This window comes from Neovison vison, chromosome 3 (assembly GCF_020171115.1).
Source record: "Neovison vison isolate M4711 chromosome 3, ASM_NN_V1, whole genome shotgun sequence".
Taxonomy (NCBI): Eukaryota; Metazoa; Chordata; class Mammalia; order Carnivora; family Mustelidae; genus Neogale; species Neogale vison.
The window spans coordinates 224,405,080-224,429,553 of record NC_058093.1 but is presented as its reverse complement, the minus strand read 5'-3'; the positions used below and the strand labels follow the sequence as shown (position 1 = coordinate 224,429,553).

The 24,474-nt window shown below is 51.4% G+C and overlaps 1 protein-coding gene across 2 annotated transcripts in view; it reads right to left on the bottom strand.

The window, feature by feature from the left end:
* The window catches only part of SSH1 (slingshot protein phosphatase 1), a 60,090-nt gene extending 40,470 nt beyond the window's left edge, over positions 1 to 19,620 (bottom strand). Inside the window, exons 1-2 of one of the 2 annotated variants that reach the window (XM_044244101.1) lie at positions 19,493 to 19,620; positions 14,642 to 14,682 (exon numbers count right to left, since the gene is read on the bottom strand). In XM_044244101.1, the coding sequence (XP_044100036.1) occupies positions 14,642 to 14,682; positions 19,493 to 19,561 (110 nt within the window). In that variant the 5' untranslated portion in view covers positions 19,562 to 19,620. Of the gene's footprint in view, positions 1 to 11,063; positions 11,081 to 14,641; positions 14,683 to 19,492 lie in introns of those variants that run through there. The other variant, XM_044244102.1, reaches the window with a different exon arrangement.
* Between the last annotated feature and the right edge of the window lie 4,854 nt (positions 19,621 to 24,474).

Here is a 24,474-nt window from a genome sequence, read left to right as displayed (position 1 = left end):
CGGGGGGGCAAGGAGATCTCCCCGGAAGAAACACCACCAAGCTGGGCCTCAGAGGATCAGTGAACACAGAAGAGGGCATCGGGGAGCAGGAGAGTGGGAGGATCATGTCAGACATACCCCAGAGCAAACCAAGGAAGACCCTGGTCTCTGCTGTGAAAAGCCCCCTGTGAATTCATAAATGCCTATTCTGGTTCCTTATGAGTCTGATCAGCCTAAGTCGGTTCCTCAGAAGTTTGATCATCCCTGGTGTGCTAATAAATTCCAGTTTCAGAATGGGCAAAGTTAAGAATCAAACCTTGGGCTTAAGTCGAGCCATCAACCTGTCAAGGTAAGTTCTCAGCACCCGGCAGCTCAGTAGACCGATGACATGCAGAGTGTCGCTTTGGATAAACACGTGTTGATGCTACCTTCCGCCTGAATGGTGCCGTGCAGTTTTCAGAGAGCTTGCTCCTCTGTTTTTCCACTTAATTCTTCCAATTTCATGCTTTTGAAGAAGGGGACAAGATAGAGAAGAGGAAAGACTCGTCTGCAGCCACGTGTCCACGAAGAGGCAGGGCTGCGCCGAGCAGCTCCACGCTGGGCACCTGCATGGCCGGGTGCCTGGGTCGGAGGGCACGATGGCCGGCCTGCCTGCCTGTCCCGGGGCCCTGGAAGCAGCAGGCAAAGCCGGGCAGCTACAGACGGTGGTCTGGACGGATTTGGACCTCATTCCCAGTGAAGTGAAGTCTGAGAGGACGGAATGATTGGAGACTCACTGTGTGCTCTCCTCAGGTCCTTCCCTCACTCTGAAGGCCTGGTCAAGAGCCTCCAAGACCCCAGTGTATGCCAAGGCCCTGCTCTGTCTTGCTTCGTGCTTCACAGTGCAGCTCATTGGGGCCTTGTCCCAAAGGCCGTCGTTCGGAGCAGGAGAAAACCAGCAGCTCACCTGCCATGTCTCTCCACCAGAGCTCCCCAGCTTCTCCCCGACAGCCGGAATGCTGAGGACAGGGAAATGCCAGCTGGGCAGGGCCTTCTACTTAGGGAACAGGGGTCACAGGCAAGAAATGCTGGCAGGGCTCAGTACAAATGTCTCTGCTGCCGGGGCATGTATTGTTTGGCTCGAAAGCGTAGGCTTTTCTCAGAGAGAAGGAATGTCCAGAAGTATTTCAGACAGTAAGAGACATTCTCTGAAGCCAGCTACACAGCTCTCCTTCCTATCAACGGGTAGCAGCGAGCAGCTCCTACCAGGAATATACCAGCAAGTTCGCAGCAGCAGGATTTTCCCCCACCCCGTAGAAGAAAGACAGCAAATGATGTGCCCAGAGTTGGCTCTCCAAAACTTCAGATGGGTCCCTTCGTGGCCCGCCCCGCGTGAGAGCCCTCAGGTCCTCCGCCTGTGGAAGCTCGAGCCACTGCTATCTTCCTCTGCACATCCAAGATACTAGGATCTAAGCCCCCTGAGGAGGGCAGAAGACACAAAGGCCGCATTGTGCTGGGAATGCAGCGGCAGCAAAGACAACGTAGCCAGCCAGAAATAACAGACACACGGAGGAAATGTTTCTGAAACAACGCAAAAATTCCAAGGACAGATGATCTCAACCGCCCCAGGTCTTTTGCCCTTTCTCTTTGGTATGCAGCCCCGTCCCACATTCATTCGCCGCTGAGTCCTAATCTTTCCCAAGGTCCCTTTCTCCCCAGTTGGTCGGTCACCGCTCCAGTTCTGGCCTCCCTCATCCCCGCGAGCCACACCACATTCCCCGGGGCCCGCTGTGCGCCTGGCCCTATGCTGAGGACTCTGAGCATTCCTGCGGGAGAGTGGACATGCTCTCTAACTGCACCGTCCCCGGAGGGAGCCACTAGCCCCAAGCACCTCCCGAACCCGGACAGGGTGGTAAGTCTGACCGATCAACTGAATTGGTCGTTTTATTAATTCCAATTAAATTCAGGTTCAGTGAGGTGCATGTGGCTGGCAGCTACGGCGGAGGGGGGCAGCTCAACTTCATGAACTCTCTAAGGAGAACCAGGGCAGGGACTTCTGACCTCCCAGCCACCATACAGCTCCTCAACACAGCTCTTGCTACGCCCTTCCAAGCTCTAGAACTTTCGACGATGCCACATTATTGGTACAGTCCAACCCGCTTCTGCCAGCTTTCTGTGGTAGCTCTAATCAGCCATGTTGCTGACCTCAATTTCATTCGTCTGACACTCTCTGACCTCAAGGAGCTCATAAAACAATCAGAAAAAGTGATTGATAATAAAAACCTTCCTCATGTGACCTTGTACACAGTTCCTCCCGTACTCCACACAGTCTCTGCTTTCTCTCTGTGCGGTCGTCCTCATTGACTCTTCTACCCTGGCCTTGCTTCATGGCCTTCTCTTTCTCTCCTGTCTGCCCCCCACCTCGTGCCCACCTGCCAGAATTGACCCCCTTCTCCGGGAAGCCCTCCCTGGCTGCCCCAGTGGCCAGCCGTGGCTCTACCCTTTCAACATCTCATAGCAGCTCCCTCTGCTTGCAGGTAACAAAGCTGAGCCTTAGACATTAAGTCACCTCTCCAAGGTCAGATACTTAAGAAATGATAGGAACCTAAGGCCCCTGGTCCCCAAACTGTGTTCCCAGAAATACTTACTAAAACGCACAGTGAAGTTATCCTCACGCCAGTGTATCTGAACTTCACCGTCAGACTTGAGGGCCAGACACACGTAATTTTCTAAGGCGCCGTCCTTGCCTAGCATACAGGAGGCTCTAAGTAAATACTCAGCAACACACTCACTGAGCTGGCCTCCTCTTCAGTTTCAAAGCAGTGCATGACTAAGTCACCTTGGGCATCTCCAAGCAGCTGAACATGCGGTGTTCGCCACCAGCGGGCTGTACCAGACACCTAAGACTCGCCACACAAAGGCTCCAAGTGGACATACAGTCACCTGGTGGCCAGGCCTTCTTGGCAACCAAGGGCCTCGGACAACACAACGAAGTTTTCCACATCACCTCGAGTGTCTCGAAGGCTAGGCCTATGACTTCTCCTTCTCTGGATCTCCGAGGGCCCAAAAGGCAGTGTGCACTCGATGAATGTAATACTAATAATGAACATCCTTATTGAGTGTCATGTTAAGTCACTTACACACATTAACCTAATCCCCAGTGTCTGTCTTTGAGGGAAACTGAAGCTCTGAGAGCCTGAGCTGCTGGCCTGTGTTCACAGGGCCAAGAAGTGGAAGAGCCAGGATGGGAAACCAGGAAGAGGACTCTGACATCCTGGCTCTCCTGCTGAACGGACACCTCAGGGAAACAGCATCAGAAATGCTGACTTCTTTTTTTTTTTTTTTTTAAAGATTTTATTTATTTATTTGACAGAGAGAGATCACAAGTAGATGGAGAGGCAGGCAGAGAGAGAGAGAGGAGGAAGCAGGCTCCCCGCTGAGCAGAGAGCCCGATGCGGGACTCGATCCCAGGACCCTGAGATCATGACCTGAGCCGAAGGCAGCGGCTTAACCCACTGAGCCACCCAGGCGCCCCAGAAATGCTGACTTCTCTTCTCCAACAATTCAGGCCCAAGACCATTTGGCGGATTGAGCCAGGCAGGCATCTGGGGAGGGATGTGGTGAGCAGGGCTAGGAAGGAATCTGTGCAGAGGAGAGGTGGCTGCAGAGATGGGAGGCTGGTGATAGCCAAGGAGACTGTTCAAAGAAGCAAGTGTTTTAGGGTCAGTCTGGAACCAGGTTTCTCACGGTCAGGGAAGGGAGTCACAAAGATGAAGACAGAGAAAACTAGAATAAACTGTGAGATGTTGGATCAGAGAGGAAGGTCTGAACTCAGGGTTCCCAAAATTATTTAAATAGAGAACCAGAGATGCAGGTGTGTGTGTGTGTGTGTGTGTGTGTGTATGTGTATATATATATACAAATTCCCTATTTCTGCCCCAAGAGGGCCTGAGGAGGGCAACACCCCCAGAGTGATAAGCACACCTTGTAAATTCCATTCTTCACTAAATGGAAGCATGGCTCCTCGGACAAATGACTGGCTCCAGATATGGGGCAAAGAGAGGACAAGATGAGGCCTGGAACATCTGGTATTGGAGAGCGTGCAGTGCTGAAGGATGGCAGGGACAGGACCTCAAGGGTCACGGAAGCCAGGTTGCACATGACCCCAGTGGCCAAGCAGGGGACTCTGAAGTCAATAATACAACCACTGGATTAAAAACCGTGGGATAGAACAGACAAACATGAGTCTGTACAGATATAAATAGACAAAGACGGATAGAATTAAAATAATTTCCAAGTATAGCCCCCAAGAAATACTTCTTAAGGATAAAGGGGGAAAGAATAATCATATAGTAAAGGTGCCCAAAGTTAACAACACCAGGAACGGGACAAAATGAAATTGTGTGCTCCCTCGCGTGGTGGGTAGCAAAGTGCACAGCATTGTTCCTGGGCTATTTCTGCCAAAGAGACCCCATCCAAATCTAATTTCCTGGGAATACCATGCCAACCTAAATTCAGGGACAGTCAACAAAACAAAAGGCCTGTCCCCTGCACAAGTGTCCTATTCATAAGATTGTCCAAGGGAGATGGAGGACATGGGCTGGAATGACGGAGACTCAGGCAGGACACCTAGAAGCCACATACAATCCTGAACTAGATTCTTCTACAGAGAAGGTTACCGAGTCACAGGGCAGACCCTGATGGGGCTCTGTGGGTGGTAATGTGTCAGGGTCAAGGATCAAAGGTCTACTTTGTAGGAGAAGGCTGCTGCCTATATGCAAAAGGTGATGGGCACCAGGCCGGCAACTTTACTCTCAACTGTTTCAGAAAAAATTCTTTGTGAGAACTTTCCTGTAAGTTTTATAGTTTCAAAATCTAAAAAGCTATTTGGAAAATTTCCACTTAATTGGGCTTTGGGAAAGCATTGCTTGTAATTTTCCTTTATTGGCAGGTGATAAAAGCTTTTAAGACTATGAGTCGTTGCCACCGGCATACTTCACGGCCTTCCTCTTCCATCTTTTGGAGACTTTCATATCCTCATTGATGGAGACCTCGACCTGTCTTCAGACCCTGTTCCCTCTCCGTGTTTTCCAGGACAGAGGCCACAAAGGGTGATGGGAAACTCCACTCTCCCACTTCCTCCTGGTCTGTGTGTGTCCAGAGTTTGGGGGCCTTGGGTACCTACAGCTCTGACCTGTCGAAAACCTAACTGGAGCATTTTCTGGCTTGTGACCACACTTCTGAAACAGCGGGAGGCCAGCCTGCCCGTGCGAGCCTCCTATTGTGAAGGGCACATGTAGTCAGGACTTAAAGGCCCGCAGGATGTGACTCAGCATCCTGTTTGCAACGTTTGGGGCGGCCAGCAGCTTTGGCACCAAGTCCTACTGCTGACCTCACCTCTCCAGACCACAAACACCCAGGTTAATTGGTGGGACGGGCCCATAACATCAGCTCCCTCTGTGGGCCTCAGGGCTAAACCTAAGACAACCTGCTTATCTGCCCACCACACTGGGCTGTCTTAGGAACACCCACAGGTGTCCATCAGGAAGCATTCTTCAGAGGAATGAACTAACCTGGTGGTATTTTTAGGAATATCATGAATCAAGCAACTGATCTTGTTTCTTTCTTTGCTTTGACCACTAGGAAGCTTGAAGTCAGATCTGTAGCTGCGCTCTGGTAACTATACTAATGTTACACCATACATACATTCCACATACAAATCTTCTCCTGGCTTCATCTTATTTTTTCCCTATTTTCCCTGTGCCCCACTTTTCTCGTTAATTTTCTCTGAATTTTATAGGGTGTTTCAAATCCCTTTTGGACAAAGCTGTGGTAGACACAGCATACCCACATTGCCTGTGGTAGTAAGCACTCTTTCTTTATTTAACAAAGAACCCCAGCATTCAGCCAGATCCCAGTATATACACACTAAATATATACTGGCTGAATTGTTAAATAAAGCAAATTAACTCAAAAACTGCCTCTACTTCTAGGCTGCCTCCTAGGAGACACTTCTCCCTCCCACCCCACATGGTAGGGTCAGCACAGGGGTGCCCAGGACCCAGAAAGCAGGCCCTTTAGGAAGCCCTCTTGCTGCATGGTTCTGTGGCCTCAGCCCCAGACTAAAGAAACCATTCCCAAACCTCCACCTGCTACTGACCAGGCACAGAGCAGGTGGGCCTGGACATGTGGGAAATGACAAGTGATACCCAGAAGGGGTAGCCACCTGGCTCTCTCCAAACCACATCCCTCCCTTGTGGGAATTTCGCTTGGGCCCAGATTTGGGGAAACACACCTTGAGAACTCTTGCCAAGCCACGTGCTGAGACCTGACTGGGAGTTATGTCCGCCGGTGCAGGGCAGCCCCTAGTAGCGAGAGCATCAGATATTTCCTAACACTGAACAGCAACCGCTTTCTTTTAAACGAAGTCTTTTAAAAATAACTCCAAAAGTAGCCATTAAGAAAAAAATCTGTAAAAATAAAGGCCCACAAGACATGCTGGTTCCCAGATAAAGGTCTGGTACAAAGTTCAGTAGAACTTGGGAGGGAAATAGGTCATGCGTTGGCGGTTTCTCCTCTGGATTCCACTGGGTTGACCTTTTGGTCTTTTGCGGTGAAACTGGGAATCTGTGGAGGGGAAGGAGGTCGGGAAGGGCAGCAGGCGGGGCTGGCAGGCACTACCATCAATGAAAGTAACAGCTGAAAAAAACCCAACCAAACAAACAGCTACCATGTGTCCAACAGCATCCACAAGGACACTATGCCCAGGCAGTGAAAGGCTCTCCCTAAGGCTCCCAAGGGCCCCAAGACGGAGAAGGACTTTTTGGGGAGGGCAGGTAGATGGCCCTAGGTCACAGTCACACAGGCAGCGCGGGGGCAGGGGCTGTACCCGGGCCTCGAGGCCTGACGGCTTGACCTCCATAATTTACAGGGCAGTCTGCTAGCTCCGGACTCTGGGGAGGCAGCTGGGTGGGCCAGCTGGCTTCCCCATTGGCATGTCACCTCCCATGTGTCCCAGTAGTGACCCCGCCCCAGAGTGGGACTCGAGATCACACACCCCCCCCAATCACTCACAGGCCTTGAAAATGGCTGTCTGGACTCCGAATAATCCCATTTTGATTAATCCTGTTTTCTTACTGCAGCCTTCCTCGAAGCAAAACGACTTGTTTTGGATTTCTCCTCGTCTTAGGAATTTTCTAATAAGTGCTCCAAATCCTGAGCTCTGACCACAGGGCAAGGTACGCCAAAGGCGAGTCCCTTGAAGCCTGCTCCGGAGAGCAAAGTGTGGCTGGCCCAGGGCTCCACTGAGGAGTGCAAACAAAGGGTCCGCTTCATCTCAGATGCCACGCCAGTGTCCTCCAAGTCAGGGTCAGACCATAACCCTGACTTGGCTAGGATCCCCACAAATGTATGACCTTGACCTCTGTCCTGGAATGAAGGGGAAAGTCTGGGCAGTCTGTTACAAATCTACAGGGAACTATGACAAGTACACGAGGACACAGGCCAAGAAGGATGGGTCTGAGGACTCTTCATCTCCATCTGGGGGCAACAATCTAATCTCGTCTCTTCACTTTACAAAGGAGTAGGTGGAGGCCCAGAGATGTCTAGTGACTTGGCTAAGGTTCACATCACCTCTCAGGACAGAACCTAGCTTTGCTGACTCCCTCTCACAGCTTTGTTCTGCTCACGGCCAGTGCCGGCATGATTGCTGGTACCACCCGAGCATGGACTCTGACACCATGGACTCTGACACCGTATGCACTCCCCTGGTGCACCCGTGCCTGGGAAGGAGGAGACCGGGGCCCCGTGGCATTCTTTTGAAGTCTAAGTACTGGTAAAGCTTAATGAAACCTACTAGACTCTAGCAAAATTCATTTCAAGTTAAACTTAATAAGAAGTTTAATTAAGTTCCTACAGAATCAAGAATCACATTCTTTTCCTCTGTCCTCATTTGTCCCCACTGTAGATGGAGTTTTTCTAACAAAGAATTTAACCTGCCCTAAAGGCAAATTCTGATTTGAAAATCAAATGTCCCAATACACTAGGGAGAGCACCTGGGTTAAACTCCAGAAGTTCAAAAGTCTGTGTACCCCAATGTTGAAAAGTGGGGGTCGGTGGGGAGCTAGTGCCTATAAAGTCCAGGGGATGGGGACAGGAAAGAATTTGCTGAACATAAAACTGCGTCCTTCTCCTGTGAGGGACCAGACGGGGCAGAAAGGAGAGGACACGGGTTTCCGAATACAGGGACCTGCATTCAAACCCTGGCCCTGACGTCCCACCGGCCGTTTTGAACTGCAGCTTCCTAAGCTGGGGCTGGCAGCCACCTTGAGGATTATGGTGATGACATAACCTATGGGGCAAGATTCCAAATCCAGCACCTACACCTGCAGGAAACAGGAGGTGGTACTGTCATTCCCAAGGGGCTCTGCCCAGTGACTGCCCAGGGACCATCCAAGAAGGGGGACGTGTCACAATTCTTGCTCTCAGTGGGGCTCAGGGACACGGGGCGGGGGGTCCCCCATGACTTGCTCAAGAATACAGTTCACAGAAGGGCCGCTAGGCTCCAAGCAGGAAGAATGGCTGCAAAGATGGCAGTTCTTCCGGGTGGACTCCTTCCTCTCAGCCTCCTGGTGAGAGCTCTGAACCACCGGCAGGAGGGTAGTTGAGATGGCTCTTGAATTTGGGGGGTGAGGACAGGTTCTGAAGGCAGAGAGACAAGGAGCCTGAGGGTCTTGCCTCTGTCACTTCATACCACACGAAGTCAGGCCAGCTAAGGCTCACTCTTCCAGTCCACAGGATGGGAATCAAAATGGCGCCTTCCTTACAGGAGGTCTGTGTATGTTAGAAGAAATAACTCTCATCTGGCAACTCACAGAGTGGAGCGTGTTTGGAGGCTCCATTCCAGAGCCTCTTGTCCCTGCTTCACTTTCTTTCCCTAGTACTTACTGACATGCTATTCTAGTTTATCTTCCTTACTGCCTGGTCTCCCCCAACAGAATGTCAGCCCTGAGGCCAGAGATCTGTCTCGTCCACTGCTTGATTCCCAGCTCCTGGAAATAGTGTTGGCACAGAGTAGGTGCCAGGAAATATATGTTGGGTGAGTGGCACCTAAGCAGAAAGGTTAGGACAGAGGGGTGCCGTGAATGCTCTAAGAGTGGCTACAGGGGGAAATGGCGGGAAGGCTATCTGTCCTCAGTATCCGGTAGGTCATCCAAGAGCACCACGAGTTCCTCTATGGGAGGAAGTCACTGTGTGACACCTCAGTGGCCTATCCAGTGTGTGCCAGGCGCTGGGAGGGCTGAGGCCAGGGAGGCCCTGTCCTGCCACTCAAGGCCCCAGGCTCAGGAGGGCCTCAAGGATTAGCTCTGCTCTCACCATCTCGAGATTCTGAACCGTTCTTTAACAAAGGCCCCTACCATCTTCCTACTGCACCAGGCCGGGGAACCTTTATGTACCTAAGTATATATACAGCAAAGCTGGTCCCAAGGAAATATGAGAAGAGAAGAGCGCATGGAGGAAGGAAAAGGAAGAGCCAGGAAATCACTACAGAAGCTGACCTCCGAAAGAGGTACAGGCAAAGGACATCTGTTCAGAGTTTACAATAGTGAAAAGGCTCACGGAGTTATGATATTTAATTCTGCCAACGACCCCACAAGCTGTGTAAGGTCTGGCCCACTGCCTGGTGAGGCGACAGATGACGGCAGTGGGGGACGGGGGGAGCCAAACCCAGACCGTCCCCTAAAGCCGAAGCTCAAGGAGGGAGATGCAGGGGCCAACAGAGGACAAGGCAGTCAAAGTCGGGGTGAATCCAAGAGATGCCAAGCCTGAAAGTGAGAACAAGCATGTGGGCACCTACTAGAAAGAACGTGCCACTCACTGGCGTGAGGGTCAAGGCCTGCGGGCTTGCTGGTGCTCCTGACGACCCTGCGAGCATCTCTCAGTCGCTGTCACCTTTATGTAATGTACGCACAGGCTGAGACCAGTGGGTGGAATTAGGAGAAGGCCCAAGATCCCAGCCCCTGTCACAGGCACCCTGGGTGAGCCTCTATCCTGACGGGATGGGACAGCTGTTCCCTTCAGGTGACACTGTATAGTGAAGGTGATGGGATGGTCACTCCTGCGACGGCATCCGTTACAAGAGTCCATGGCAGGGGCACCTGGGTGGCTCAGTGGGTTCAAGAGTCCATGGCAACAGATCCTCCAGTTGGCCTTGAAGAAGCAAGCCACCAGGACCTCCACAGCTGCAGGAAAAGGAATTCTGCCAAGAACCACGTAAGCCTGGACGAAAACCTGAAGCTCTGGTGCGACCCTGGCCCTGGCCAATGCCTTAACTACAGCCATGTAAGACCCCAAGTGGAGAGCCCAGCTGGACTATGTCCCAATTCTCAACCCTGGCGACTGCGAGGCCATGACCGGGAACTGTTTTGGACTGTCAGGTTTGGGCTAACTTGTTCCACGGTGACTGCTAACGGATATAGTGACCTGCCACAGAACTGGGACGCAGGGGATGCCTGATGCCCCTTGGAAGGACTTCACCGGATGGACCATCCACAGGGACAAGAAAGTCCAGCCTAAGAAACCACTGAGAAAGGCGAATAGGAACGCCCACAGCAGACAGGCGTAAAAGACAGGTGCTGAATGGACATGGGGCAGTGAGGACATGGGGAGCTGCTGTGGGGGACGGAGGGAAGGTACAACCACATTCCAGGACAGCGGGGGCTTCTGAGGAATTCCAGGTCAAGATCCAAAGGGGAAGGGAACATGAACAGAGAGGAGAGGTGCAGGGAGGTCACCGTTCAGCATGGACGCCACATAAAACAGAAGACAAAGTCCTGCAGCCTTGGCCCCATGTTTGTTTGGGGGAGGCACGAAAAAAAATTAAAAGAACTCTAATGAGCATTTTCATACGCTTGACTTGGGAACTCTGGATGGAAACAACAACAATAAAAAACATTCACTCCCGAGCCACCCTCTGGAAACCATAGCCAGATTCTCTCCCTGGGGCCCTGCCTGGCGCACAGACGCATCCATCTCGTGCCAGATGGAGGCAGCTCCCAGGATGGTGAGGGAGCCGGGAGCCGCTGCCAGCGGAGCTGTCTGCTCACCGATTCCCACAGGCTGGGCGGCACAGCTTCCAGAAGGGGATTGCAGGAGGCCAGCGGCCGTCTGTCCGTGAGGAGGGCAGCAGGGAGAATGTGGAGAACCAGACCTCCTTTGCTCTGCATCAGTCGGCTTCGCTCTGGGCACGAGGTGATCAGCTCCTGCGAGGTCCCCAGGAAGGCCTTCTGAGAAACTGTCTGAATCACAACGCTGACCCTGGGGAGTGTGCCCGAAGCTGTCTGCATCCCACAGGGCTGCAGCTGGGAAAAGGACGGGGCTGCTCCAGGTCACAGAGTGTCCCCGGTGGCGGCCCAGGGGCCCAGCGTGACAGAGTGGACACTGCACCTGCAGAAAGTCCAGCTAAGTCTGGGCTGTGAACTGACATGAACGTGAACATCTCACGGGGACCAAACGTCACCATGGCTCTTTCAGCCTGTCGTGAGCCGGGCTCCGTGCAAGGAGCCCTGACTCAGCCCCTCCACCACCCTATTAGGTGCGAGTTATATGTGTTTGACAGACGGAATGAAAGAGACCCACGGAAGTGTAGTAAGGCACAGAGGCAAAGGAGCTCAGCAGCTCGGGTAGGAGCCAGACTGTGAACATACGCCTACCTGTGTCCAAACCCCCACTGTCTCCTCCACACCTCACTCTTTCTCATCCAGGGACACACTGTACTGCAGGGCCAGGACAAAGCTAACATACTGCAGCAGCTGAAATGTCATGCCCAAGCAGGGAACTAAGGCCCCGTCCTTAAGGGGAGTGCCGTCGCCGGTCAGGGATGGGACAAAAGCACATGCACCTGCCATGTAGGGTGGAGCCACGTGGTCCACAGAGGGGAGCTAAGGGCTTCCCGCCAGACAGAAGGAAGTCACACGTCTGGGGGCAGGACTACTGAGCTGGCTCAGCAGGAAATGGAACTGGTTTCAAGAAAGAGCCTGGCCAGGGAGTGGGATGAACACAACCCATGCAAGAGTGGGGTGGCTGTGGGAAGAGCATGGGGCAGCCACGGAGGGGGAAGGTGGAGAGCAGGCAAGATGGGACCAGAGCAAGAGGCACAGGGGCGCTCTGAGACTGTGTCCATCTGACGGTGGGGATGGAAACCTGAGTGGGAAGGAGGGTGGCCTGGATAACAACTGACACAGGACAGGGGAGGGATAAGGACCTGAGCTATGGGGCCACCAGGGGAAACTGGGGAAGAGGAGCAGCTGAGGCCCAGAAGACCCGCCCATGTGATTCAGCCATTTCCTGGCCATGGCTGCGTCAAAGAGAACTACCGAAAGATGAAAGCTTTCAATGAAGGGTGGACAGAGGAGAGTGGGGAAAGGAGTATCCTGCTAGCTCCAGGCTTCCTTCCTACCAGCAACTATTCAGAACCAATCTGAAGCATGGAGAAATCCCCTCTTCCCCAGACAAGCAAACACAACGGACTATTCCATTACTACTTCTTCTAGAAGCCTGGACAGCAAAGGCTTGAAAATGCAAATCAACACATGGCCATGAATGAGTTGCAGTCAAAGCTTAAACCAGAATTTCTCCTGCGTGGCTACAATACTTAGAAAGCAGGATGGTGTTGTCTGCCTAAAAATGGGGGGTCAATGTCAAGGTGGGGGAAGAGGGACTAAGAGGGGAACCCAAGAGAATAAGCTCAGAGCCCAGATTCCCAGCTCCAGGCCAGGGTCTCCCAGCGTTCACAAGGGCATGGGGGGAGGCCTGCTGGGGGCAGTGATGAGGGATTCCCATGGTCAGCACACATCCAGGGGACACCACCCAAAGTCAGCAGGGCTCCTCAGTCCTGGTCCTGGCACCGGTCTCCAGAATGCCAGTGTCGGGGCATCCCGACAAACACAGGTGTGGGAGGCAACAAAGGCCTCGCTTCAAATTTAGTACCTGCCATGCGCAACCTTGGGCCTCAGGCTCCTCCCCTGTAAACTGGGAAAAAACCCCTCCTGGCACAGCTGAGAGGAGTGAATATGGCAATACGCAGAGGTGACTTCCCTCCCCCTTGTGAGGTCCTCTCGAGCTCCCAACTGTGCAGAGAAAGGGCTTGTAGTGGCTGCCAGGGTACTCACATTTGCACATCACTGCTACTTGTGAGTTCTGAAATGAAATAATTCCATTTGGACTATGCTGTCCACTAAGTAAGGGCAGTTTGGGGAAAAAAAATTAGTTCTTTGCCCAAAGACAATCTAAGTGAGACAGCTAAATACTTTCTCCTGGGCATAAGCCCTGCCAAGGGGAGGCCTCGGGGATAGAAGAAACTCCCACTCCAGGGGAGTACTGGAGGGAGGCTTGGGGCAGGAGATGCACTTATAGACGCAGCCTCCCTCGTGGCCTCCACGGTGGTCAGCAAGCCCTTCTTCCAGCACTTCCTCCCCCAAAGAGCCTCCAGAGAGTGGATTTCCACTTCCTCCCCTCTTTGCCTCCACCCAGAGAGCCAAGCTCAAAAACACAAAACACAGCCCGTGACTGCCCCCACTTGGGAGTCTGGCTGATTCCAGCCTTCAAGCCCTGACCCAGACCCCGAGCAACCCAACACCCCAGGGACAGGGAAAATCCGTCATCATCCCCAAAGGTATCGTTAAAATGAGGACCCAGCCCCTGAAATAAGACCTCTCTGATTTTTCCGGGCCATTATTTCCCTATACGTAAAATCTTCACAAATACTGTATGCCACAATAAAAGTGAGTGTCTTCTCTCCTTTCGCCCAAAGACATGAATCTTCAAAGACCCGTGAGTTTAACCAGAGAACATCCTGCTCTCAGTAATGAATGGCGGACCCCAGTTTCTGAACATACATTCCCTTTCCCAATTGGTGTTCTTCTTCCTCACAAGATGAAACAGATTCCCCCCACCCCCGCAAAGAACAATATCCTCGAAACTCCATTTACTTTTTTAGACTCTTAAGAATCTGAATTTAAGACTGGTGCCTTAGGGTACAACACATTATATAATATGAATATATTATGTAACGGAGAACTAAATCTTCCGTAAACAAAATACTCAAAAGAAGGCCTTCGTTTTTGGCAAAGAAAAATAAAAATGCCCTTGGGGTCTGCTAGTGACTACAGCAGCTGAGGAATTATTACTACAGCCTGAGGAATTATTTTTCATGGAGCATCCCACAAGATTTCACACAGGCACACACAAAAAAACCCCACCTTGAACCCAGGGGGTGGGACATCTATTTCAAATCAGCAACGTGCTTACCGCAGGAGGATACTGTACCAAAAGCTGGATGGAAAAGCGAGAACACGAGACAAAGAGTATTTTTTCAGAAAGGTAAAATCTGGAAGGAAGTCTCTAAAGATGTTCAAAGTGGGGAAGTGAGGAGGGCGGTGGAATCCTGGCAATGACCTTCCTTCTTTTTGAAATGTTATACAACGTTATGAAAGCTCCTGATGGTTAAACATGTTCACGAACGTGGACGCGCTACCGTTGTACATGCTTGCGGTGTGATTTTTAAAGCTCTCACTGAATGCACTGGTGTATCCTCTCTTCCGAGGATTCTCCCTTCCAGAAAGGAACAAGAGTCTTTCAACCTGCTTAGGAGAAAGACTCAGGAACGAAAATCGAGGCCGCTTACCTGAGGTTTACCTTTCGCTCTTCATCGCTGCCAGCCTCCAACTACGGAGAAAGAAAGACAGTGTCACACCACAGACGCCACTAGCAACGAGCCTCACACACAGACACAAGTCTCACGTTTTCTGCTCTGATGCCTGACAGAGATACAGATGTCCAGGAAACCTGGCTCTGTCCACATGGTCGCACCCTTTCCTCAGCAACCCTGCTCCACCCACCCTTGTCCGGCTGAGAACTTTCCATGGAGGGATTTTTCAGGTTTCCCAGCCTTTATCCACATTCCTTCCGCAGTGTCCCGCACTGATTCCTGTTCACTGGACACTCCTACCTGGCCCTGTTCACCCACACGCTCATCTCAACTTTCCAGTGTGGTTTGCGATCTCACCCTGTTTTGTTTTGTTTTTTTAAAGATTTTATTTATTTGCCGGAGACAGTGCGCCAGCGAACGCAAGCAGGGGGAGCATCAGGCAGAGGGAGAAGCAGACTCTCTGCTCAGCAGGGAGCCAAATGAGGGGCTCCATCCCAAGACCCTGGGATTGTGACCTGAGCCTAAGGCAGACGCTTAACTCACTCAGCTACCAAGGCGCACCCTCACCCTGTTTTTTTAACGGGGGGGGGGTGTGATGTTTTAAGAAGAATCTATTTCCTCCTTCAAGCCAGGTAATAGCTGAGTGATCAATATCATTTTCAGCTCCAACACATGGGTTTAAAAAAAAAAAGAAAAAAGAAAAATCATTCTGGGCAAGCCTTTCACCATGGAAGGGGGCCAGGAGCAGCCTGTCTGTCTGTGGGTCTCCAAAGCTCTTGGTGGTTCCCAAAAAGGCTTAAATGTTTAACATAAAACTTTCTAGGCTATTGGTTTATTTATATAAGCAAAAGAAACGGACATTTAATATTTTCTAAAAGTTTAAAAGCCAAGAGGGTTAGAATCTAAAAGTAATAGGGACTTAAGCGCTGATTGCAATTTTTCTTTTTCGCTTTCAATGAGAAAACTGAAATAAGAAAACACCCCCGCCCCGCCAACAACTCTGCACCGCTGGGACCTGGCATGTTTTGATGTTCCACAGAGGAACCCATTGAAGAGGAAAGAGAAACCTGGAAAGCAGCGATCTCTGGGAGAGATGCAAGGCTGAATGAGGACAGAGACCAGGCAGGAGTCCGCAGTAATGGGAAAGGGTGAGGAGCTCACGCGGGAAGGGGCCTGCGGAGCAAGGGACACAGAGCGGGGGGGCAGTCTCACAACGAAGAAAGAGGGGGACAGCGGAGAATCCCGGGGTCCCTAAATGTTACGAAGATATTCTATGTGTAGCGGCGGGCACTGGTGGCCAGTCACTTGGTTTTCTCACCCTCCCTACCCCATGGGCAAAGGAGAAACGGAACCCATGAGGTGAGGCTGTGCTGACCACAGGGCCATGAGCTTCTGTCCCGGACGGCAGCACAAACAACTCACACAACCACTAGAAGACAATGCTGGATCTAACCCAGGGGTCCTCAACTGGGGATGATTTTTCTCAATAGGGGGGTATTGGGCAATGTCTGGAGCCTTTATCGAGAGGATGCTACTGGCATCTTGGGGGTGGAGGACAGGATTACATTAAATACGCCACAATGCCTAAGACAACACCCCACCCCACCCCCAAAGACCAACAATGGTGAATTTTCTGGCCCCAGCATGAGCAGTGGCAAGGCTGAGAAAACCTGATCCTGATCTAACCCCAACACACCACGTCCGACCCCCTCCTCTGTGTCCCACCTCCCTCTGGCCAAAAAAAGACTCTGGAGATCTGCCCATAAAAATGAGTCACCTTGAACATTTGTCAAAAATAACAATGTTCCAATCCATTCCTGAAAGTTATTGATTTATTTGCTGTGGGGCTTTCTGCTTGTTCTCGCAAAGGAATGAGATAAGATTAACAGTAAAGCGACATAAATGAGATAATTAAAGATGGGGTGGGGGCAGGGAGAAAAAACTAAGAGAGGAGAGCTGCTTTGCTGGGCGGGCTGATCTCCCTCTCTGTTCCCACGCTAACCCGGCTGAGTCAGCTGAGTCAGCCTGGCTGAGTCTGACTCAGGGGAGGAGGTGCATTTCGAGGAGAGAGAAAGTGAGTTAGGGGTACAGGCCTCAAAAAGACATTTAATTCTTGCTCATTCTCTGGGATTCCCAGAAATGAAATGGAGGCAATGTGCAGTTAGTTTTCCTAGGGAAGCAAGCTGTACATGCCCAAGGACACACATAGGAGGGAAGCTGGCCCTTTCACAGGAACTGAGGTCCAGGGAAGGTCAGACCTGAGGCACAGATGGCCTCGTCTCCTGAGTTCACATGCACGTGCCTGCTCTCTCCATACTGCCTGGCCCCACCCCATCAGAAAGCAAGCCTTGTCTTCTAGGGAACATCCCAACCTCGGCTAGTTCACTGGGCAACTAATGCTGCTGCTCTATTAACAGCCAATCAAATGGGGCCAAGGCGCCTGGGTGGCTCAGTGGGTCGAGCCTCTGCCTTCGGCTCAGGTCATGATCCTGGGGTCCTGGAATCGAGTCCCATGTCAGACTCTCTGCTCAGTCTGCTTCTCTCACCCTGTCCCTGCTTGAGTTCTCTCCCTCAAATAAAATCTTTGGGGGAAAAAATAAGGTGGCTGAGTTTTATTCTCATGTTTAATGGGTCCCTGGCACTTGGTAAAAGTAATGCTCTACATAATAATTTGAAATGTGTCTCATAGAGACAACCCAAATGTCCAACAAACATGTGATACATCCACCGAATGGAATATTATTTGGCAATAAAAAGGAATGAAGTATTGATCTGTGCTACGACATGGATGAACCCTGTAGACATCATGCTAAGTGGCAAAAGCCAGACACAAAGGGTCACATATTGTAGGATTGTGATCATATGAAATGTCCGGAACGGGCATATCTATGAGGACAGCAAGCAGATCAGTGGGAACCTAGAGTTTGGTGAGAGCAGGGTAGGGGTGCTGAGAAGGGGGCTGCAGGTGGTGGCTAAGGGGTACTTGGCTTCTTTTTCATAGTGATGAAGACTTCCGGCACCCGGCCGTGGGGACAGCTGCACAACCTTGTGAAGGTACCAAAAGTCGCTGAATCATATACTGTGGAATGGTGAACAGATGATACATGGATTATAGCTCAGCTGAAAGATAACATGAAATTTTAAAAAATGTGTCTCTGACAGGAAAAGATCAGGTGTGAGCTACGCAGGGAACGTGGAGTTTAGAATCCGAAACCAAGGCTGAGGGGTCCTGTGGACAAGCCCTTACTGGAGTCCAACCATTGCCTCATTTCACTGTTGAGAAGGCAGTCTGAGATCAAGTGCAAGCTCTCTATAGACTGCAAACTGATGGTAATCACAGTGATGGAGGAAAATAGGTATCTGTGTGGTGAGGAAAAGAGCCACTGTAGCCTCAAGTCTCAGCTGCAGGCAACCGGCCACCAGTGTCCTTTTCCCTGAACTTGACTCGCAGAGGAAGGATGAGGAGAATCCTGTCTGCAGACCAGGTAACTCATGAATGGCCTCTCCAGGAAAGGAGGGGGCTGGGGGCGGGGAGGATCCACCCTTACCGCCACTCTGAAAATGTTCCAGAGTCTCCTAACAAAATCAGGCAGAAGAGCCACCTGGGCCTGCAGGACAAATAGGACTGCACCAAAACCAGTTCCTCTTCTCTCACACAAACCTTTCCGTGTTATCCGTCAACCTCCCCCACAGAGAAGGGGCTTGAATGGCTTAGAGCTGCCAGGCCACTTCCTGGGCCTGCAGGCCCCTCCTCCAGCCTTCTCTCCCTTCTCCAAACACTTCCCAACTTCCTCCTCCAGCTTCTCTGTCTTCAGGCCAACTCTCAGCCTTGCCATGGTTAGGAGTTGAGACCAGAGGCCATAAACAGTTCTCCAAGAGAAGGTGGGAGAGTGGGGGACGAGAGAGTCAGCCCTAGAGTACCCTGAGGCCCCAAGTGCAGCCCAGGCCAACCGCCCACTCAGAAGACCCATTTCCCAGTCTACCCCAGAGCAAGGAGCTGGCCCACAGAGGCCTGATGGCAGAGAGAGGCACAGAAACCGGCAGGGTGCAGCGATGTGTTCTCAGTCACCAAAATGCACCCCTGCAACCACAGTAAACCCTAGAATCACCCCCAGCCACACAGCCAGATAAACACAAACATGCAGTCTCAAAGGATATCACAAAAAGGAAGATCCAGACTCACACAAAGACAAGACACCCAGTCACAGGGCGCCCTGAGCTCACTCAGTCACTGTCACACAGTGACACGGGCACCCGACAGGCCAGCCACTCACACCAAGAGGCAGACCTCCAGGGGCATGCAGTCCAGGGAAACAATCTCAAACATTCACAGGGGCACCTCCGGGGGGCCTCTGTCACAGCATCAGGCAGGCACGGTTCCCAGGAGACAGGCCACAGTCACACACAAACTCACATACAGTCAGGCACACGGGGAGAGGGCCTAGACCAACCCCAGGACCACAGATCTCACAACCAGCATCTCCCAGTCACCCGTTAGGAGTCCCAGGGGCACAGCCAGTTTCCCACACTGTCACCCCCAGACGGGGATCAGTCACACACACAGCTACCCCCAGACAGAGGTCACAGCCGCAGTACAGTCTCGCGGAAAGTCACCCCCCACACAGAGGTCACAGCTGCACACACAGTCACCCCCAGACGGGATGACACTCTCGGTCCCCCGCACAGTAACCCAGGCCGACTGCCCAGGCAGGGTCGCAGCGCGGGGCCCCTCCCCCGCAGGCCCGGACGCCCCCCACCCCACACTCGCGGCCCAGGCCTGGAGCGGCAGCTGCTCGGCCGAGCCGGGGCCGTGGGCCCGGGTCTCACCTCGCTGTTGCTGGCCGAGGAGGAGGCGGCGCTGGGCGTGGGCGAGCGCTGCAGGGTCACCAGGGCCATGGCTGCGGTGCGGCGCAAGGGCGCCGCCGAGGCCTCGGGCTAGAGCCTCCGCCACCGCCGCCGCCTGGGCCGGGCCCGGGGCGCTCCAGCAGCCGCGCGCGGGCGGCCGGGCCGAGCCGGGCCGGGCCCGCCCCTCCCCCTCGGCGTCCGCCACCCCCGCCCCCCTCCCCCCGCCTCCCGCCTCCCGCGCCGGCGCGCGCCGGGCCCCCTGGGGCGTGGGGAGCGGGGAGGCGGGGCGCCGGGCGGCGCGCGTGCGCGTGCGCGGCGCGGGAGCCCGAAGCGGCGGCTGCGGCGGACGGCAGGAGGCTCCGGGCGGGCGGTCACGGCCCACCCCGCACGCTCAGCACGCACGCCCCCGCCCGCGCCCCCGGACCCTCGAGCCTGGGGACCGGGGCCGCGCCCCCCCGCGGGCACATCTGCCCCGGGAGACCCGCCAGCAGCGCGGACGGGGAAACCGAGGTCCGACTACTGCGCAGGCAGGGTGACGCAGGGTCCAGGAAATAAACTCCCAGACCGGCAGTCTGCAGAAATTCATTCATTTGTGCAATGCTGAGCACCTTCTAAGTGTCAGGCACGGAAGAGTCAACAGTGTGCCAGAGAGAATGGGCCCGTCTTCAGGGATTTTGCAGGAGTGAATCCAATTGCTAGGCACGTTTAAAAGTTATTTTGCTACTATTTTTTGTATGAATCTTATGTGGCCATAGACCCGGCCAACTCCCTGGGAAATTAGTGAAGGCTTTTCTGAGAAAAGAGCATTTGCTCCGAGGCCTGACGGAAGAGCAGGATTAACGGTGACTGGAGGGCAGGGAGCCCTGGGGCTTGAGGGGGAACACGGCTTGCACAAAAGCCCGGAAACTGGAAGGAGGCTGTTTGTCGATCAGGGGCCAGGGCCTCGTGAGGGAAGCAAGAAAAGATGGCACATCGAGGTGCGCTCTAGGAAGCTCTAGGCTCCCGGGGAGGGAATGGACTGTGTGGCAGAGGGTTTAAAGCAGACCAGGGAAGGGGCTGCGGCGGCCCTCTTGGGGAGATGTGACCAGTACGGGGATGAAGAGGTGGAGTACCGTAGTAGTCTGGTGGTACTAGTTCTATTCAGTGATAGGAAGCTTCTCTTTGATTTCCGAAAAGCCCTCCTCTTCTGTCTCTACATGCACACTGCACTAGCACCCACAAATAGCATGGTCCAATCCTGCATTTTAGCAAAGTGCCTCACCCGCCAGCTCACACCCCAACCACAAACCCAGGCAGCCTCCTGGACCCCTCCCCCAGAGCCAGGGGCTGGAACCCCCTACTTATTCCTGGGATCTGGCTCAGCAACATTCATATTAAAGGTGGTTCTCAGTGGGGACATTTCAGCCCCTATGAAACTTTTTTTTTTTTTTTTTAAATCGTAGGGATATTTTTGGTTGTCTTGCTGATGGGGACTGGAAGGCCACAGACATTTAGAGGGCAGGAGGCAGGAATGCTAAATGTCCTGCAATGCACTGGAGAGTGCACCCAGAGAATTGCTCCATTCCCACTGACCTTGACCTTATGTTGGTGGGAAACCCATTCATAATTCTGTGGAGCTAGAACCTAACTCCTTTAGATATCAACATAAAGTCTCTTTCATTGAATTTTCAGAAATGCAACTATGTTTAAATAGAGGGAAAAGTATACTTGGAGAGCTTTGTCTGGAGTTGTTTACCATCTGGGAAAAATTTATGGATACCAGCACTACTCCTAATATTAGAGTAATTGACCCAGCACGTTTGATTTTGTCGCTGTGATCTTGGCTGACCAATGGTCATACTTATATAGGGTTTATTATAAAATATCAGTTATATGTGATTTCTCACTGTCAAATAAATACATAAAAATCTTAAAAAAAAATCAGTTATAACACAAAATTAGGGACAAAAGTCAGTTGAATGATGAATATCTTACTCCCCAAACATATTCATTAAAAACAGGTTGGGGTACCAGGTGGTGGGTATTATAGAGGGCACGGCTTGCATGGAGCACTGGGTGTGGTGAAAAAATAATGAATACTGTTTTTCTGAAAATAAATAAATTGGAAAAAAAAAAACAAACAGATGCACACTGCAGTGCCTGGTCGGCTCAGTGGGTTAAAGCCTCTGCCCTCAGCTCAGATTGTGACCCTGGTTCCTGGGATCAAGTCCCACATCCAGCTCTCTTTTCAGTGGGGAACCTGCTTCCTCCTCTCTCTCTGCCTGCCTCTCTGCCTACTTGTGATCTCTATCTGTCAAATAAATAAATAAAATCTAAAAAAACAGATTCTGAGACTTTCCTGTGTCCTGGAAAGTTGTGTCCAAGTATTTACATACCGAAATATGTGTTTTGCTATGATTTATTTTTCTTTTATGTCAATATTACAGTTGGTGGATTATGGATTTGGGGGGTATTTTTACATTTTTATTTTATTTATTTGAGAGAGAGACAGAGACAGCACAAGCTGGAGAGGGAGAAGCAGACTCCCCGCTGAGCAGAGAGCCCAATACAGGACTAGACCCCAGGACCCTGGGATCATGACCTGAGCCAAAATCAAAAGTGATGTGGGGCATTATGGTTTAGAGACTTTTGCCAACGTGTCTTTTTTTTTTTTTTTTTTTTTAAGATTTTATTTATTTACTTGACAGAGAGAGATCACAAGTAGGCAGAGGGAGGGTGGAAGGAGCAGACTCCCCACTGAGCAGAGAGCCCAGGAGCCTGAGATCAGGACCTGTCCCAGCAGCCTGAGATCATAACCTGAGCCGAAGGCAGAGGCTTAACCAACTAAGTCACCCAGGCGCCCCAACACTAGCATTTTTTAGTCAAGTGTTTGAAAATTTGCTGGAGAAAACACAGACCTCTAGGCCCCAACCTTTAGAGTTTCTGGTGTACTGTTTTCACGGGAGGCTGGAAATCTTGCATTTTTAAACAATTCCCTGAGGAAGCTAAAGATCCCGGTCTGGGGATTGCAGTTTGAGAACCACTACCTACACAAAGGTCAAGTCGTCCCTCTGCTCTTTCTTCTATTCTCTTCCAGCCCAGTTTATCAAGACAGCCTCTGGTCCAGGTTCCGGGTCCTTTCCAGGATCCCATAACCCCTATTCTATCCCTGAAGACACAGCAAGTGTCACTGGGTATTGTCATAAGTATCCCTGTCTGGTCACATGGTCCCTAAAAAAAAACCTCAGGGGCAGGGCTGGGACCAAGGTGAGGGCACAAAATTTAAGGGGGCACCAAAAAACAAACAAACAAAAACCCACCTCAGTAAGTAACCTGAAAAATATTTTCATGCAACATACTTGGAAATCAAACTTGATGTCAAAATCCATGAGAGAAAGCCTGCTTTGATTCTGCCCTGATTTCAAATTCTGGTCACTCTAACCTCCTGTGCAAACGGTCTGGGGGCTTGACTCAACCTTGGCACTAAGGGGGTGATGGGGAAAGGAGAAGTGAAAGCTATTTTCCACTATTAAAAACAATATTTTGTTGAGTTATTTGCTGTCTGCTAGGTGCTATGCAAAATGCTTGGTGTGTGTGCTGGGGACACAGTTTATTAACACGTGACTGCCCCCACTCAGGCTGCAGGCTCACGTCCTCCAGGAAGCCTTCCCTGATGGAGGCTGGATTAGGTGCCCCTTCTCTATGCTGCTATGGCCTCAGTATTCTTTCTGGGTTGCGCTGCTTTCTTTATTTCTTGTCACTACTGTTGTGATCCTTATTTCACAGCTGAGGAAACTGACGCACAGAGTTGTCAAGTCACACACCCAAGGTCACATAGCTAGGGAGCCATGAAGCTGGTAACCAAGATCATGTTTTCTGCTTTCGAGTTCAAGACAGAGGTCTTTCCAGAACTCTATGGACCATTCCCTTTTTAGTTTATTATTATTATTTTTTAATGATTTTATTTATGTATTTGCTAGAGAGAGAGAATGAGAGAACACAAGCTTGGGGGGTGAGGAAGGAGCAGAGGGAGAAGGAGAAGCAGCCTCACTTGCTGAGCAGGAAACCGGGCAGTGGTAGAGGGGCTCGATTCCAGGATCTTGAGATCATGACCTGAGCCAAAGGCCAAAGCTTAACCAACTGACCCTTCCAGGTGCCCCTTAGAGCAAACTAATTTGCAATTCCTCTTTAACTATTCGGAATTGAAATTCAGAGGTAATGAAGCTTTGGTAGACTAAATAATGACCCTCCAAAAAAAAAAAAAAAACCAAGTCTGTATCCCAATCCCTGGAATTTGTGAATATGTTACCTGACCCAGGTAAGAGGGATATTGCAGGTGTGATTAAATTAAGGCTGTTGAGAAGGGGAGAGTATCCTGGCTTATCCGAGTGGCCCCGATATAATCCCAAAGGTCTTTATAAGAAGAAGGTAGCAGGGGGCGCTTGGGTGGCTCAGTGGTTTAAAGCCTCTGCCCTCCGCTCAGGTCAAGACCCCAGGGTCTTGGGATCAAGCCCTGCATCGGGCTCTTTGCTCTGTCGGGAGCCTGCATCCTTCTCTCTCTGACTGCCTCTTTGCCTACTTGTGATTTCTGTCTGTCAAAATAAATAAAAAATCTTTAAAACAAACAAACAAACAAAAAAAGTAGCAGGATCAAAGTGAGCAGAAAGAGACCTAACAACAACAACAAAAGGAAGAGGTTGGAGGGATGTAAGCAAGACCCTGAGCCAAGGCCTCTAGAAGCAGAAAAAGGCAAGCAAATGGATTCTCCACTCACTGTCTCCGGAAGAACTCAGCCCTACCTGATTTCAGAATTCCAGCTTCTAGAACTACAAGAGAAAAAAATCTCCTGTAGTTTAGCCACTATGTTTCTGGTAATTGGGGATAGCAGTCGTAGACAATGAATATGAAAACCTACCAGTATATATACTGTAAGAAAAAAAAATCATTATAATGTCATAAAGTAGTATATACCAGACACTTTCTGG